Source organism: Amyelois transitella, chromosome W (genome assembly GCF_032362555.1).
Source record: "Amyelois transitella isolate CPQ chromosome W, ilAmyTran1.1, whole genome shotgun sequence".
NCBI lineage: Eukaryota > Metazoa > Arthropoda > Insecta > Lepidoptera > Pyralidae > Amyelois > Amyelois transitella.
In genome coordinates this window covers 7,901,697-7,920,387 of record NC_083536.1, presented here as the reverse complement: position 1 = coordinate 7,920,387, position 18,691 = coordinate 7,901,697, and the positions used below count along the sequence as shown (strand labels likewise).

The following is an 18,691-nucleotide window of genomic DNA, read 5'->3' as shown; positions in this document are numbered from 1 at the left end:
TGTATTCGTCCATGATTTAGATTTAAGAGATCTATATTTGTAAATTGACGTCCTATGAAAATGCTGCAGTGTAGTTTGTTCCGCCGCTTCTTCTACACATGCGCTTTGGAAGCGGTAGTAGTTATAATTAGATTTAAGTTGTGTGACGTCAATAAGTGATACCTTGTATCCAATTTTGAAAATAAATCTATTCTATTCTATTCTATACTAATCTTGGTGACAATAAACAACTGTCATTATATATTTTAATTTCGTCAAACTACATATACCAACTTTAGCTCAGTGGGAAAGCTCGCAGAGTCGATTCGCAGAGCCCGTGTTCAAATCTCAGTGCGGCATATAAAACATTTGTCCTTTTTTTTTCTCTTAATTACACTTTTTTTGTGTTTTCCAATTTCATATATTTTTTTTCTCTATACGTTCTGAAAGATGGAGCTAAGCAGAAGGTGTGCCGGATGCTTAAAAAACATTGATAGCCGACTATTTCTTACTTGTAGTATTTGCAAACTGGACTATGATCTCACTTGCGCGAACGTCTCGGAACAGCGGTTCTTTAATACTCTAACAGCTGAACACAGAACAGCGTGGAAATGACCATTATGCGTCTGCAGGCAACCCCGCGCGGACAACAGCAACACTCCAGTCCGTGGTACGACTAAGGGTGTCACACTGCGCCGGGGCGCCGCCCCGCGGCGCTGAGTCCCTCCGACCACGCGGGGGATGTCTCCATATCGTTACCACCTGTGTCCGAGCTGAACACCACAGCTCTAAATGAGACAATGGAGATAACCGACGTCCAGGCGCTGCTTTACGAGCTGCGCCAGTTCAGAGATGAGTATAGGGAGGATAGGGCCGCTGATAGAAGGCTTAGCGAAATCCTCACCGAATCTTTGACCAAAGTTAACCTGAGGCTGGATGAAAGTGACAAAAGGTATGAACAGCTTCAAGCGCGGGTGGATAGTCTCGAACAGCAGATGAAGTTGCAGGCGAAAGCACGGCCTTTTGTAGCGAGCGATGTCGAGCAGTCTCTCAAAGAATCGATTGCTAACCTGAAGGCTGAGCTAAACGAGCGAGATCAGGACCTACTGCTCAATGATGTGGAGATGACATGCATAGTGGAACAGCCAGGGGAGAGTCTACAACATATCGCGATAACGCTGGCAGATAAGCTGGGTGTGAAGCTGAAGAGCGAGGATCTGGTGAGCGTGTCCTGTGTCGGGCCTCTGGTCGCGCGGTCTGGTGCGGCGGCGGCGGTGCCGGCGGGCGGGCAGGGTCCGCGGCCGGTCGTCGTGCGGCTGGCCCGCCGGGCGCTTCGCGACGAGCTCATTCGGGCGGCGCGCGTGCGCCGCGGCGCTACGACTGAGGGCACTGGACTCCCTGGGCCTGCCCGCCGATTCTTCATCAATGAACGGCTGACAAAAGTCAACCGTCACCTATTTCGTCGAGCTCGTGAACTTGCCACGCAATACAAGTGGCGCTTTGCCTGGACAAGAGAGGGCCGTATCTACGTTCGGCAACACCAGGCACCGGACTCGCCTCGCATCCGTATTCGCAATGATCAGGACCTTAATGGTGTTTTTGGACTGGGCGTCGTCGTTTGTTCTACTGGTCAATAAAAATTTGTTTGTTGGGTCTTATTCAGTGAATTTCTGTTATTCTCTATTATTTACTTTAGATTTTGGTTTTTATTTTGTACTAGCTGTGCCCGCAACTTCGTCCGCGTGGAATAGTTATTTTGGGCATCATTGAAGCCCTCAAGGATATATAATTTTCCCGTTTTTTACACATTTTCCATTATTTCTTTGCTCCTTATAGTTTCAGCGTGATGATAAAGTGTATAGTCTAAAGCCTTCCTCGATAAATGATCTATTCAACGCAAAAATAATTTTTCAATTCGAACCAGTAGTTCCTGAGATTAGCGCGTTCAAACAAACAAACAAACTCTTCAGCTTTTTAATATCAGTAGGTAAAGATTTAAAATTGGTGGAGAGAACTGCGTAAAGTCTTCCCCTGGCTGCCTTGGAATTCGCCACGACGTCTCCAACATGTTTCTTGAAAGTGATCTCAATGGTCACTCCCAGATATTTGACGTGCGGCCGCCACGGCACCGATTCGCCGAGCAGTCGCAGTGGAGGCGGCTGGGGTCTTGTCCCCGTCATGATTGCTTGAGTCTTGCCGACGTTTACGGAGAGCCTCCATTTGGAGAGCCAGCCCGGGAGAGCATCCAGTGTGGGCTGCAGCCTCTTAACGGCGTACAGCGAGCGCATGGATGAAGCTTGCGCTCGCCTCCCGCCTCTTTTCTACCCTGCCGCCGCGAGCCGCGGCAACCGTTGCGCAAAAATAATCCTTATAGCATGATTCAGCATTTACATTTACGCGATGGCTTGTTAGCGTTTTTAATTTCATGTACCTATAAGTTTGGTGTTTCTATACCGATTTCGATGATTCTTTTTTTATTGAATAGGTACTTATATTTATTTTTAAGAATTATGAATGAGTGTGAGTGTTATTGGTATTATAAACGTCAGAGTAAAGAAATATAATCAGAAATCTCCGAACTGCTATGCTATTAGGAGTTATTGTGAGTCAACCATAAAAGATAGACTTATGCTGTCTTGGGATATTTTTTTAATAATTTTATCTATACTAATATTATAAAGCTGAAGAGTTTGTTTTGTTTGTTTGTTTGTTTGTTTGTTTGTTTAAACGCGCTAATCTCAGAAACTACTGAACCGATTTGAATAATTCTTTCACTGTTAGATAGTCTATTTATCGAGGAAGGCTATAGGCTACATTTTATCCCGGATTTCCTACGGGAAACGTCAACAATGCAGGTGAAAGTTGAATGAGTCGGCCATCAGCGAGCTTTCCACGCGAACGCTGCGCAAACCAACAAAGATATAGTAAAACAATGTACTAAAGATGTGAAGTACTCATTTTTTGCCACAAAAAAGTCCGCGAGAGCATATATCTATCTCTTAAGGTTTACTTACAATAACCACTTTTATGTTCATTTTTTAAGATTATTTTTTCACTAGCTTTTGCCCGCGGCTTCGCCTGCGTTAATTTCGCTTCCATAAAAAGATTGCTTAGATAAAGAGCCTTGCATTGACATAAACTAATATTATGCAAAAAAAAAATAGATGTACCTACGTGAGTGCGTGTTTGAGGATGCTATTCAATCACGCAAATTCTACTGGATGGATTTTGATGAAACTAACGTACCCGGGTAGAATAATGCCTGGAATAGAACATAGTTTATTTTTCCTACAAAAGCAAAGTCCCGGGGCGGAGGTGTTAAAAAACTAATAAATTCTACAGACAAAAAAAGGAAATTATAATAATAGAGAGTTAAAGTATCTCTTTGTATACAACATTTGCTGTCTTGCCCATTGGAGACATCACAAATAAACTGTCACAGCTAGTGACCCGCGAGCAAGCGACGTAGAACTATCCGTGTGAGAAGCAATTCGTCCTGAGGTCGACTCCGGCTGCTCCAAGCGTTTGACCTTGCGATTTGTTAATTGTCATCGCGAAACATATAGCCACTGGAAACTGCACACGCTTAAATTGAAATGGAAAGTTGTTGGGAATGAGGGGAATGCGCAGTATAAAAACAATTTCACCAGCTGCACAACCAGTAAGTATTTCAGCTTCTATAATATTGTTCTGAAGCGACATCACTTTAAGACGAATCCCATTACAAAGTTTCGGCGGGGTTAAGTTGCGTAGCAACATAATTGGAATGCCTACTTTTAGTGCAATTGTATGCGCGGGCAGTCCAGATGCCGAAAGTGAATAAAGGAACTCTACCGGATAAGTTGTAGCATCGGTACTATCTAAAACTCTATTTATGGATTGATATACCACCTCGCTCCCATCAATTTTTTCCAAAATACTTAAATTAACAGCAGCTGCTTGCTCATTTTTGGGTGTTAGGATTGCTCGCTCGCATATCCAAGAATCCTCGTGATGAATTATTTGAGATAGGTTTGAGATATAAACGAAATGAATAAGTTCCTCCACCGAAGTAACTACATGACAGAGGTTCTCTGGCAGAGTCACCAATCCGTTCGATTCAGGCAACGTACCATAACCGATTTTTAATAACACATCTGAGAATTCTTGCGCTCGAGGATTACCACCCATATTCTCCCATATTACGTGTTAGACTTAATTTCCTAACCTGAGGCCAGAGTATGGAACGTTTGAGACATGCGTTTACTTCATCAGCTCTAGTACCTCGGCTTATGACGGGTAGAGTCTGGTGGAAATCACCACAAAATAATACAGTGGTACCTCCCATAATGTGATTGTTTCGCCGGATATTTTTAAGCGTACGGTCGACTGCTTCCACTGCTTTTTTATGAGCCATGGTGCATTCGTCCCAAACGATTAGGCTACATTCTGCTAGTATTTTTGCTTTGTCGCTGTTCCGCGACACTGCACTGCACAAACTGGAGTCTCATTTATATCCAGGTCCAAAGGGATCTTGAACATAGTGTGCGCTGTTTTCCCTCTAGGTAATAAGGTGGCAGCTATCCCCGAAGACGCAACAGCTAACGCTATCTTTCCTTGCCTTCTGACCTCAGCCAGTAATAAGCGAGTCAAAAAGGTTTTGCCTGTACCACCGGGCGCGTCAAGGAAAAATGTTTCACCCTGTTCTTCGTTAACACTTCTCAATACGTTGTCAAACACAGACTTTTGCTCATCGGAAATCATCCCAATACCATTATTTACGATCTCAGCCATTGCAACAGCGTCATAACTTGTATCTGCTGAATATTTGCGACTCACTTGTGGATCGTCAGAGGTTTCCTGTGGTTCCGGAAGACCGTAGTGACTCAAAGAATGGCCATCAATTGATAAGAAAACATCTTGAAGCGAACAAAGGCAATGATTGATAACTCTTTCATCAGATACAGTTACATTATCTCCATAAGAATTTTTAATTAATTAAAAAATTTGCCAGCGGCTACAATCGTGTTATGTCTTAAATTCTCATGAGGCGCCATCTCGTATCGGGTGGTCAAAAAAGAAATATCTAAACCACGGGAACTAAATAAACAAAGCAAATTGAATTAAATAAATAAAATGCAATTTTTTTATAATTTTTTTTAATCATTATCCATACATATAATAATTAATTATTTATAGCTTTTTATATCGATTCAAAAATGATGAAGTTCCATACAAACTTGCACCCCCTATTTCATCCCCTTGGGATAGAATTTCAGGATAAAAAGTAGCCTATATTCTAATCCAGGTTACTAACTATATCTGTGCCGAATTTCATTCAGATCCGTTCGGTAGATTTTGCGTGATGCGCGTACAAACATACAGACAGACAGACGGACAGACAGACAGACAGACAGACAAAAATTCTAAAAAAAATTGTTTTGGCTTCTACTGACCCTAAAAAGACCCCTGTTAAATTTTTTTTTTAAATATCTTCAATGTACAGACAAAGTTCAGTTACAGTTTTATTATATGTATGGATATGGATATGGATATCTAATATCTAATAATGCTTTACTTTAAATTACCGGGTATTCACAGTTGCATGGTTACTTTAATTGTATTTTCTAATGCAATGTCTATTGATTCATATAGAGTTGTATTTATTGTAGTATGTTTTTTGTATGTAGTTTGCTTCTTGACCAAATGTGAACTTCTTTTTGCTTATGTTGAAAAAGCAAGGCCTGGCTTATTGCTTTTAATTTTTCTTATGTTAAATTGCATATTATACTTTTCGTCAATTCCAGCGTCAGAGCTATTTACCTTTGTTTTTGGAATTCATATTTTCATATTATCATTGTATTATTTTTCATCGGTGTGCTGCAGCAAAACAAAATTAAATACATATTTGCGATCCTATTCATAACATGTTACATTTTATTAATTACTTTATTTAATTGTGCAAGTGTAAATATCTTACAATATTATATTATATCATACCTAATCTCACGTTGACTTATTTAAACTTTTTTGCACAAAAACAAAAATGTACAAAAGGCGGAACTCAGAAGCGGGAATTTAGATTTTAAGTAAAGAGGAGAGTGAGCATCATTGAGTAGAGAGTACAACAAACAAAGAATTCTGGCTTTACGACGTTCAGGAATAGGAAGCCATGATAACTGCGAACGAAAAGAAGAAATATGATCGTATTTACGGATATTAAAAATAAAGCGAATACAGTTGTTGGCTAATCTGTTGAGTTTAATGAGAAGGACTTGAGTAAGATCGCAGTAACACACGTCGGCATAATCTATAGTAGTAATGACTAAGGATTGGACGAGGGAGATTTTGGTTCTCAGAGGAAGGACGTTCTTTAGTCTATAAAGAGAACGAAGCATACCAGTTACTTTACGGCAGACCTCAGTGACGTGAGGAACCCAGCTAAAAGTTGAATCGATCTGCAGTCCAAGGTCTTTTACGCTGGGGCAGTAAGGGATCATTAAAAGCAAGAAGCATCATTAAATTTAACGGGATTGATAGCGTCGAAATTAATTTTACAAATTTGCCGGGAGCTTCCTATAATTATAGCCTGGCATTTACCCGGGTTTACAACTACTCCGTACTTAGTCGACCAGTCTGCAATAATGCTAAGATCCCTGTTAATGAGCGCAACCGAGGAGTCAATACACTCACAATCGCATGAGTGGTAGAGTTGCAGGTCGTCTGCGTATAGATGAAAAGAAGAAGAAAGGAGTAAAGTAAGAGAGTTGATGAAGATGGAGAACAGGAGAGGGGACAATATGCCACCTTGGGGAACGCCAGAAACAAGGTCACGCCAACTTGAGATATTTTGCTCAACACGGACTGCTTGCTGTCGGCCACGAAGATAAGAGGCGAACCAATCGAGAACCACTGGAGAGAGATTAAAGGGAGCAAGTAAAGCAAGGAGAACATCGTAATCTACAGTATTAAAAGCATTGGAGAAATCAATAAGTACAAGGATGGTCACCTTGCCGTGCTCCATGCCATTTCTGATGTCCTCAGTCACCTTCAACAACGCAGTACCCGTGCTGTGTCCCGGGCGGAATCCCGATTGAAATTCACTGAGCAGTCCATTGGAAAGAACAAGAGAGGATAGTTGAGAATACACTACTGCTTCAAGAATCTTAGAGAAATATGGAAGAATAGATATAGGACGATAATGATTTAAGCTGCCAGGATTGTTAGTTATAGGTAGAGGAATCACAAATGCCTTTCGCCATAAGGAAGGGAATACACCTGAACTAAGGGAATAGTTAATGATGTGAATAAGAGCCGGTAGAATGAAGTCCAAAAGAAGAAGAATCATGCGGAGATTAATTCCATCGATCCCCATGGCTTTTGTTTTTATGGAAAGGACAATTTTTTTTACGTCTTCAATGGTCACTGTAGAAAAGGTAAACGTGTCAGGTAGCAAACAGGGTAAGGAGTTTAAATAGGAAATAGTTTGCAACCTTGATGAAGGATCCAGAGAAGTAGTGGAAGTAAAATGATCATTTATCTCATCTAGAGAAAAGGAGGAATTGAATACCTTGGAATTACCCTTACCTACACTTACACCTTGGTTTTTGAGGAACTTCCACACATCAGCAGGAGAAGAATTCGATATGCTTTCATGGAAATATCGACGTATCGCGGACCTCACCATACGATTACAAAGATTTCGTGCCCTCTTAAATATATCCCAATTGTCATCAGAACGATCACGTTTAAATTTTAAGAACGCTCGATTACGTTTTGCCATGTCCATGCGCACTCCCCTGGTCATCCACGGACAAGGAGGTCGTTTAATTTTTACACGACGGAATGGAGCATGACGATCAAAAAGAGAAACAATTGAGTTATTAAGACTTGTTGTTGTTTATCATCAAAGTGTTTGAGCCCAAAAAATTCAAGTTAGCTCTCTATAATGCTCTTAATACCAAACAGGATGATTTTCTCATGGCTATTGACAAATTCAAGCCGGACATAGTTGCAATTAATGAATCTTGGCTGAAAGAAGGTCAGGAGCTTTGTGCCCCAGCTGCGCCTGGCTATCAGCTGTACCTCGTCTCACGTCCTCTCCATATGAAGGGTGGCAAGGGGGATGGAGTAGCTTTCTATGTGAAACGTAATGTTCGAGTTCGTATCCTAAAACACCCCATTGCAAACATCGAGCAAATGTGGCTTTCTACTCGAATAAACGGCGCCGAAGTATTGGTAGGTACAGCCTATAGACCCGACTGGATAGGTGTTGACCCTTTCTTGGACGCTTTGACAGAATCAATCATGTATTTTTCTAATTTTGACTATGTTGCTCTATTGGGAGATTTTAATATTGACATGTCCGATAACTCTAATACAAATAGGCCGCGGGTTGTGGAGTTTATAGAATATCTGGAACTTAAACAGATTGTCACTGAGCCAACACATCTCTCTCGCTTACCGAATAAAACTTTGAAAGAAACCCTTATTGATCTCATCTGCACGAATGCACCGGTGCATCATGTTTCAGTTACAAACATAACAGCATCGTTAGGACACTATTTTATTTGTACTGAGATATTATTAAAAAAACCTAAAGATCCTCCGCGATTTATCGTATCCAGAGCCATTAAGAGCATTGACGTCAATGCGTTTGACCGTGATCTGAACGATATCGATTGGGAGTCAGTAAAAATCCAGCCTAGTGTTGATGTAATGGTTGAAAAGTTCAATCACAAGTTGTTGGCACTTTTTGACAAGCACGCACCGCTCAAATCGAGAAAGGTTAAGCCTAATCATTCGCTACCCTGGGTTACTGGCACATGTAGGTTAACGATGGACGAACGTAACGAAGCACAATAAAAAATCTAAGTGTTCAGGATCTGATGAGGATAGAAAATATTATAAGGAATTAAAGATTCTGGTTCAGACTAGTTTAGCTTGTGAAAAGCGTGCATATTTCGATCAACTTATTAACAAACAGTTAAGAAATGGAAAAGTCTTTTGGCAGAATCTTAAACGGAATATCTTGGTTGATCCCTCCAAAAGTGATATATTACCGGACTCTTTTGATAATGCACATGATATTAACAATCACTTTTTGAATGTCCCTTGCGCAGATATCAGTAAAGAAGAACTCTTTTTTTATAACAATCATAAATTTAATGATTCCTCTAAATTTAATCTAGAAACTGTAACTGAATGTGATGTAGCAAATTTTATATTTTCCATTAAATCTAATGCGATTGGCCCTGATGGTATAAGCAGAGATATGGTATTACTAACACTTCCAAATTCTTTAGATGCTATAATGATATAATAGATTTTGGCCTCTGTGGCGCAGTGGTAGTGCGCTTGTCTGTGTCACCGGAGGTCCCGGGTTCGAATCCCGGCCAGGGCATGATGAGAAACGAATTTTCTCTGATTGGCCTGGGTCTTGGATGTTTATCTATATACGTATTTATTATAAAATATAGTATCGTTGAGTTAGTATCTCGTAACACAAGTTTCGAACTTACTTCGAGGCTAACTCAATCTGTGTAATTTGTCCCGTATATATTTATTTATTTATTTATAACCCATATTATTAATACCTCTATTGTTTCTGGTACTGTTCCCTGTTACTGGAAAAGAGCCTTGGTTACACCAATACCCAAAACATCTAATCCTTCTAGTTACAGCGATCTTAGACCCATTAGTATATTGCCTTATCTATCAAAAAATTTGGAAAAGTCCGTACAAACTCAGTTGGTCAAGTTTTTGGAAGCGAATAATGTACTGCCCGTACTACAGTCTGGATTCCGACGTAACCATGGGACTACTACAGCACTCTTGGACGTCACTGACAACATCCTTGCTGCACAAGACAGGGGACAGTGTACAATATTGACGTTATTAGACTTTTCTCGCGCGTTCGATAGCTTGAATATTGAATTACTTCTGTCTAAGTTGGCGTATTATGGTTTGGACCCTTCTTCAGTCGCTTGGTTCAGGTCATTTTTGGGCGGTCGATCTCAGTCTGTCAAATTGGCTCGGGAGAATAGGTTGTGCCTTTTTTCGCAATCTTTGCCCGTAAAACATGGAGTTCCTCAGGGCTCAATTCTTGGGCCTCTACTGTTTATTATATTTAGTGCTGACATTACCCGGATGATAAAACATTGCAAGTACCACCTCTATGCCTACGACGTACAACTGTATATTTCTGACGTTCCAAATAACATTTTTCCAGCAGTTATTAAATTGAATGAAGACTTAGGGAGGATTGCTGAGTGGACTCTGAGAAACTCACTGATCCTTAACCCCAAAAAATCGAACTATATAGTACTTGGCTCTAGATTTCAACTGGCTAGTATCATAAATGAAGATCTGGGGGTAAAAATTGATAACGATGTTATAAGCAGGGCAATGGAAGTTAGAAACCTGGGGTTGATAGTGGATCCGCAGTTACGCTTTGAAAGTCACGTCGCAAGTTTGGTTAAAATTTGTTTCTATCGCCTTAAAGTAATATACAAAATTCGAAATTTGTTAACAGAAGAAGTTCGTATTCGACTCTGCGAGACGTTGATCCTTTCGAGGCTTAACTTCGGTGACATTGTCTATGGTCCTCGGCTACTTTGTAAAACACAGCGCCTCATTCAGCGTATCCAAAACGCCTGCGCTCGTTTTTGTTTCAATATTCCACCCCGCAGTCATATCTCACCATATTTGAACAAAGCTACTATGTTGAATATGGAAACGCGGAGACAATTACATTTAGCCAGCCTTATGTTCGGAATTATGAAGTTCCATAAGCCTGACTATCTTTTCTCTAAGCTGATATTTTTTCGATTTCATGGTAGATCTGGGCCATGTAGGTCCACTCGCCCGATACTGTTAGTACATCCACATAAAACCGTAGCCTTCGAGAGAAGTTTCCGCCACCAAGCAACGAGGTGCTGGAATGATATACCACCGCCTATACGCCTGCTTAGTTCTATTTCTTCTTTTAAAAAGAACCTTAAATCCTTTCTACGTGAAAAACAAGCACTCGGTATACCGAAACGCTTGCGGTTGGGATTCTTCTCGTGAGTTTCGTTGCCTGGCTGGTTCTATGTGGTGAACTCATTTTTATTTTTACTTGTGTATATACCTTTACATATATTTAAACTGTATACTTTTTATATTATTATCTACAACTAATAACAATTTACTAAAATTTTTCGTATTTTCCTGTTTATCTATCTATACATACACATTCCCATAATCTTTTGCACATAAATTTATTATTTTATTTTTTCTTTATTTCACTTTAGCGCCCGCACCCACTTCAATGGTGATAACTGAAAATCAGCGTTTTGCACTTCAGTTAGTGCAAAAATTCCGCTGAGTTATGACCTTTTCTACTTGCTGCAGCACGCAAATGGATCTCAACTGTGTTTTTTATAATGTTTTGTTTAACTCTGTATTTTGTATCTGTAGCAACTGAATAAACGTTTTTATCTATCTATCTAACTACCAGAATCGTTGGCTTTTCTAACATATATTCTCCCTTTGTAATTTTCTTAAATAACCTAAGTGGCATAACATTACAATCTGCTCCAGAGTCCAACTTAAATTTTATATTATAGCCTTCTACACTTACTACCTCATGCCAATGTAACTTACTTAAACTACTTACTGAATATGGTCCGAATTCCTCACTATTATTTGACTCTTTCACTCCTTGTACTTTTTTTGTAACTTCCTCATCACCAATTTCTATACCTGCTGCACAATTACGAGCTATTTGCCTTTTTCGGCGTGCATCAACCCTCTCGGCTTCATCCAATAAATTTAATTGTGCTGCAAGTCGAGCCATCCTGCTATCAATCCACAAACACTTTTATATAGATAAAAAATTTCAAATATTTCGAGCACTTTCACTCACGCTGAAAAATTGTATCTCCTTATCGCCTTATCATTAAAGAAACTTACATATTTTCTATTATTTAATTTTTTATAACACTTTTGATTTCAAAAAGGTAGCGTCTTGTGAAGCGAGTGTTTTGACGTATGTTTTCGCTTTCAACATGATCTTAATTCGATCTCGATAGTGTCGAGAGTAAGGACAAAACGGCGGTTTTCGATTTCAAGTAGTTCACTCGAGTTCACTTTTCGATTGGCGCTTCAGTCGTTTTCCAGAGTACCAAATTATTAAAAAATAAAAATAAAAAAATAAAAATTCGTTTATTTCTTTTACAACAAAGTGTACGAAGATACATTGTTACTCTCTAGTAAGTAAAAAATGCTTGTGTCAGAGAACCCTACTCTTTCTTAACATACATTACTAACACTTGTTGATAATAATACAAAATAAAAAATTCCATCCTTCCTCAACTAAGTATGTGTGAATATATACAACTATATATATACACATATATACATATACTTACATGCAGTATATTCATACAATACAATTGTATAAATATTATTAATTTCAGTATGTGTACCTAACACTGTGTAATTTTGAAAAAGAATAAAAACAAATGGGATGTCAAATATTGTAACGGTCCAAGATATTTGCACACGTTATTTCATTCTCAAATATTTTATCACAAATTTATTTTAATATTTTAATCAATTTTATAATATTCTAATAATATATTTAATTCAAATAGTTCATGTATTACAGGCCGTACAGTCCTTTCAGACTGTTGGCTCTTTCAGGCCGCAGGGGATGTGGACGTGACCATATGTATGTATATTTAATTCCGCCGTGCAAGGACAAAAGGGCTTGCTTGACAAAAACGTGGAGACGCTAATTGGTTAATAAGTTGGTGGCATCTTAGTTAGGGTCACGCCCATATTTTAACAAAAGCAAATTAGAAGTTTGCTAAAGGATCATTCGATTCGGGGCTAAGGATCCGTCGGGACAGTCTCGGTCCGGGTGCTAGGGAATCAGGCTGGATCAATCGGTCAAAGAGTCGATCTCAATCGGGAAGGGTCGATGGAGCCTATGAGTATCGGTCAGGGGTCGGGATGCTGCATCCGTGGGGTTCGGTCGTGAACGGTTGGGACAGACGGAATCTGGCCAGATAACGGGGTAGACAAGCCTAAAACGCGATAGGCTTGCGTACGCGCATGCATAATAATTAAGCGCGGGAATCGGTTTCGATATTAATTTAAATTAATATAATTTTATTCGATAAGTGATGAGTGAAGTGGTTCCTGGGAGGTGGTTACTGGAAACGGGTGAAAGAATTCCATTATTTTTATTTTATTATTTATTTGAATTCGAATAATGAAATTGATATAAATATGTGTTGAATTCCTTGCTTGGGTTGGAAGTTGATCCAAAGTCAATAATATATTATCTACTATGAAATTTGAATATTTCTGGCTTGCTTGGTCTTGAGTGAAATGTATCTTTGAAAATAAATTAATAACTGATTTTTCCCTCAAACCCTACATATTCGTATCATCACCAGTTCATCAAATTAAGTTTAAGTCACACTTACATACATAGTCAAATAAAAGTACACCCATTACGACCCCATTCGTTTCACATTCCATAATCACTTTGTCCTATTTAACCACTATAGTACTAACCCGAAATATAAAATTATTCATAATAAAATTAAGTAAATTACCCATTATAACCTTAAAATTGTTAAAACCAAAACACATTATACATACGTCCAAATATAAATCACGTCTTTATCTTTTACGAGGCAATTAGAATCTACACTCTACGAGTATTTTTTTTCCCAAATAGGTATAAGAATGACTGCAGGACGAAATTGAAACATACTTGAAAACTAGCTTAACTCGATATTAAAATATCAGCCGACTAGTACTTTATGATAATAAAGCTGAAATTGGCATTGGCATTCCTTAGGTATTATTAAGTATACAACTAACACATAATTTATTCTTAAATTAACATATAATTTATTCTTAAATTTAATACTCCTTATGTAAAAATACCTATACTGTATGTACCAATCTCTCTCAACACTGTCATTTGCTTTCTACTGCTTCTCTCTCTACTCGATAATATTAACACTCGTCTTGGTATGAGAAACTATTATGATCAAGTACTGAATCTTAAATATTCACCATTCCCCAGATCAATTTACAACACTCTCTCATCTGTAGAAGTCTCTCTCTCATCTTTAGAAATCTCTCTCTCTCAATCATGCCTACCTATGTAACCGACCGAGTTTGAGTTACTTATATAACTGTAATAATTTACAGAGATTTATTTTAATTTCTAGCTTTGCCCTACCGTATCCATACCGTACTCCTTTCTACTACCTAATGAATCAATTCATTTATTTATTAAAATATTACAAAATATTCACAACAGCTTCGTCAACATCAAGGTAATACAAAATAGAAAAAATCACCAAACAAACAAACACATTCAATCAAAAATACCACCCCGGACTGCACCCGGCTCAAAAGTATTAAACTTGCCGCATTCCCTCTTTGGATAGCTATGGAGAGCCTTTGCACCAGGTACCATCCCGAGCGGTAGTCATAACCACGTGCCTTTAAACGCCGTCCTATCTCACCAATAAAGAGCCTCGCCTGAGGACACCATGGACCGGCTGTTTCTACGGCCACCGGAACAAACTCATACTGAGTTGTTAGAACCGAGTATTTATTAATCTTTTGTTCAGCAGCCATCTTAGCGGCTGCGCCGGGTGTACGCTCAGTGTTAGTGAGATAGGACGCCGCATACGTGCCACGTCGCGTCCCACAACAGGCAACGTCCTCTCTGCCACGGCACCAAAGTGAGTCCATCAGGTCGCTTCCCGTCCGTACGCGACAGGCCCGGCGGTTCCAGCTGACAAGGTATATTGGCAGATATTAAAGCCCTTCGTATAATGTCATTTAACGAGTGATGCCGCGACAGACGACCCGCACAACGTGCGCACCCGAGAGCATGGTGCCCATCGGCCTCCACCATCTTCCCACAAACACAGAGATGAGGTTGACACACAACGCACCCCAACCGTAAAGCTACGGCTACTCTCAGGGAATCGTTATCTAATAATGTTCCCATTTGCGGGGATGGGATAGCGTGTAACCAAGCGCCCGACTCCGGTTCAGCTACGGCCTTGAAGCGAGCCAAATGAGCACCGGTGACCTGGCCCTCTAGTTCCCTAAAAATGGCTTGAGTCCTGTTTTCATCCCAAAGACGCTGAACCTCGGGCCTATCAGGAACCGCACAGTTCGGGTTTTGCCCCACCCACGCTGTCAAAGCATCGCCTACAAAGGGCAAGATCAAACTGTCACCGCTAGAAGGGAGTAATTTAGTGACAAGATTGACAACCCCATGCGACGAGGCCAAGAATGCCGGGAGAGCTAAATCTTCCAAGCGGCGAATACCTAAACCACCGCACCGGACAGGCAAAGAAGCCTGCTTCCACTGCACTTCATCAAGCCTGACGTTAAGAATGTCCTCTAGGATTGATTTGACTGCATTGTCAAACTGTTCTGTTTCGTGAGGGCATAACCAAGAAGGACTCGTTCTCAAAACGTATGTCAACCGAGGGACCGCCAAGGAATTTCGGAGAAGCACCAGCGAGACATGGGAAGATAAGTTTTTCAAACGATCGTGAGAGGCAACGAGATTTATCAATTTATCCTTAAAGGACTGAGGCAACCCCTCCTTAAAAATAGGTGCCCCTAAAAGCCTGAAATTGGACTCGTCCACGACCTTCACACCCGGCAACAAACACTCAAAACGTGATATAGAAGTACTGGCTGCTTGTCCACACAAAAATAACTCACACTTACTTGTACTAATCTCTAGCCCAAGCTGTTTAAACATAACAGACAGATTTTGTAAATCTGCTGCCACAACGTCAGGAGGGCCACCCAAGGTACCGTCGTCTAGGTACCAGACATTCAGCGGAGACTTCATACTAGTAACCGCTCTATGAATTGCCAGACTAAAAATGAGTGGGCCTAAAGGATCTCCCTGCTGTGCACCAACCTGCGATGAAATGGGTCTTCCCTGGAAAAACAGGTGACTGGACGAAGAATAGCACTGATAAAGAAACGGATAAATGACCGGTGTGTGCTCCAGGACCTCTTTCAACATAAAGTCTCTCTCTACGCTGTTGAAGGCATTAACAAGATCCACCTTAACGATAACGCTATCAGTATTTTTATTAACTTCTACAAAATATCGAGTCGCGTGGATAGCTGCCTCACATCCACCCGCCGTAGCAAAACCCAACTGGTGGGGCTGCAAATGACGAGCTGCACTCTGTCTCACTGATCTGCAGGCCAACTTTGAAACTAAACGCCTGAAGGTGTTACCAACAGCGATGGGTCTAATACCACCATCCTTTTTCTTTAAAGCGCAAAGAGATCCACCGTACAAGTAAGGGCATATTAGAGGGTTGAGTAAACCTCTCAACAGAAAATTGCAAAGCTCTGTCATCGCTTCCAAAAGACGAGTACCGTTATCGCCCGCGGAAGGTGAAACGAGCTCCTTAAGATGGTCAGGACGAATACCATCCAATCCAGAGGCCGAACCTGTCTGAAAAGAATTCAGAGCCGTGAGAACCTCCTCTGAGGTAACAGAAAGGAAAGAATTTGTACGGTTTGGTTCGGGTGGTAAGCTTAAAACGCGAGAGGGCGTCGGATGTTTCGAAATCAAAGCATTATGTGTCCCCACGTCATTCGGCGCTACCGAACAATCCGAAAGCAACAATCGAACCGCACCCCTTAAATCCCCATCGAATACTTTGGATTCGATGGATCTGTAAATGGAGGAGGAAGTTTTTTTAAATACGCCAAAGGAAATGGAGTCCCTATGACCCACTCTATCAATATTTTCCTTAACCTTTGAGGTTAATGAAGAATGACACTCACGACTAGGAACTCTAAAAGCAGTAAACGAGAATGAGAGCAATGCAAACCAGGCCTCTTCACTATTATCCCTAAGACACTCCCTAATGAGAGGTATCAACTTGCCCGCAGCCAAACATCTCGCCCCTTTCGGGATATGCTTCAAAACAGGGATGTGTTTTTTTAAAGAAGCAAGGGTTTCCAGAGGTTTTTGAACGTCAGCAGAATGAGCAGAAGGTGCAGAACTCCCAATAACATCACTCCGGTGCTGATGCTGACCGTGCATGCGACTCATGTGCACGGACAACCCGCGGGGAACGACAAACTGACGTGACGACCCGGGGCAAAGAGGACAAGTACTAAGGCTCAAATTCTCAGTCATAATGTAAAGAATGAATGCGCCGATTGAATTGTAGTCAACTTGGTGCAAGCAACATTCTTTAAATTACTGTATAGATAAAGCACATTAAAGTATTAATTTAGTTAGTGTACAAAACAAATTAATTGTATTTGAACAAATAAAAAAAAAAAAAAAAAAAAAATTAAATATAGCCACTAAAATATAACAAAGAAAAACAAAACAAAAACAAAAAACCGCAGAGAAAATAAAATATCTCTACACAATCAGTCACATCATGCATTATTAAAATACTAAATAAATGTCTAAATTGAAAGCATGAAAATAAATTATTTTAAAATGTCCGATAACTTAAAAAAAGAAAAATTATATAAAAAAAAAATATATTAAAAATAAACCACATCTGCTTATAAAAATTGAAACTGATTTGAAAGACATTACAAGAATAAAATAAATAAAGATAAAAATCTACAACTAGCAAAAATAGCTGTAATTTTCTTCTTCAAACTTCGGTACTCGAACTCGGGTCCACCGCACCGCAACTCTTGCCCGTCAATACAGCATTGTTGAAGACTTGCACAGAAGTCGCAATGATGGAACAGCATATATTGGAACTTATATGCATAAAATTACACAGATTGTAGGCATTTATACATTTAAATTAATTCAATAACGCAGGAGCCCAACTTTTCCGTGCGCGAGCGAGAGCGCATCCCATGCGTGTCATTAGCATTTGTTTGTTAGTTATAATCAGTTTACATATCATACATTCTCGAGTCATTCTATCATTCTAGATTCTTTTCTTATTCAGTATGGTTTATATTCCTTAGCTTATTACTTCCTTCCTTCTTTAATTCCTTTAATTTATCTGTGGTCTTCAATGTCAAATCATACAAATGTCATATCAGCTGTTGCTTGTCAACATCACTTTACTTGTCAGATCGTCAAAACAAATGAGTGCCGGTTGTGATGTAAAATTGTGTTAATTGGTCAATATTCCTTGTAAACAATGAGTAATTATTCAAAAAAAGTCAGTTACTTGTCGACAGCCAAATTATTGATTAGTTTTCCGGTGCAAACCCAGTGTTTCAATATGAAAAGACTATTTTGTACCTTGGAGCCGGAACTAGAGGTTAGTTTTCTTGTCTTCTAACGATGTGAAACTCTTTCTATCTTTAATTATTCTTTATAAACACTTGGTGCACAACTTTCACGTCTTATCATTTTGACAACCGGAAGCCAATTATTTAGTCTTACAATTGATAAACATAAACACAACATAGAGAACTATTTTTTTTTTTCACATTACATACATACTGAACTGAATCGCTAATCAATATGATTAAACTTATTCTTTTACAAATGAAACAGTTTCCTAATATTTAGTAATTTAAATTAAACACTGTATCATTATCATATGTAAAAACCATTGACGCCTGATAACTTTACTAAATTATTAACTAGATACTTATTACGTAAATACATCCAATCTCATTGTTCTTTATTAAAATAGGTTAGCAAACTCTGTCACTACTACAACACCAA

At 39.6% G+C, this 18,691-nt stretch overlaps 1 protein-coding gene across 1 annotated transcript; it reads left to right on the top strand.

The window, feature by feature from the left end:
* The first annotated feature begins 779 nt into the window (after positions 1 to 779).
* Positions 780 to 1,616, top strand: LOC132904137 (uncharacterized). Its single transcript, XM_060954059.1, has one exon. It carries the CDS (start codon positions 780 to 782, stop codon positions 1,614 to 1,616), a length of 837 nt encoding a protein of 278 aa, XP_060810042.1.
* Positions 1,617 to 18,691: the final 17,075 nt, after the last annotated feature.

Coding starts and splice junctions, on each gene's coding strand:
- LOC132904137 (XM_060954059.1), top strand. CDS start 780: ATGGAGATAACCGACGTCCAGGCGCTGCTTTACGAGCTGCGCCAGTTC.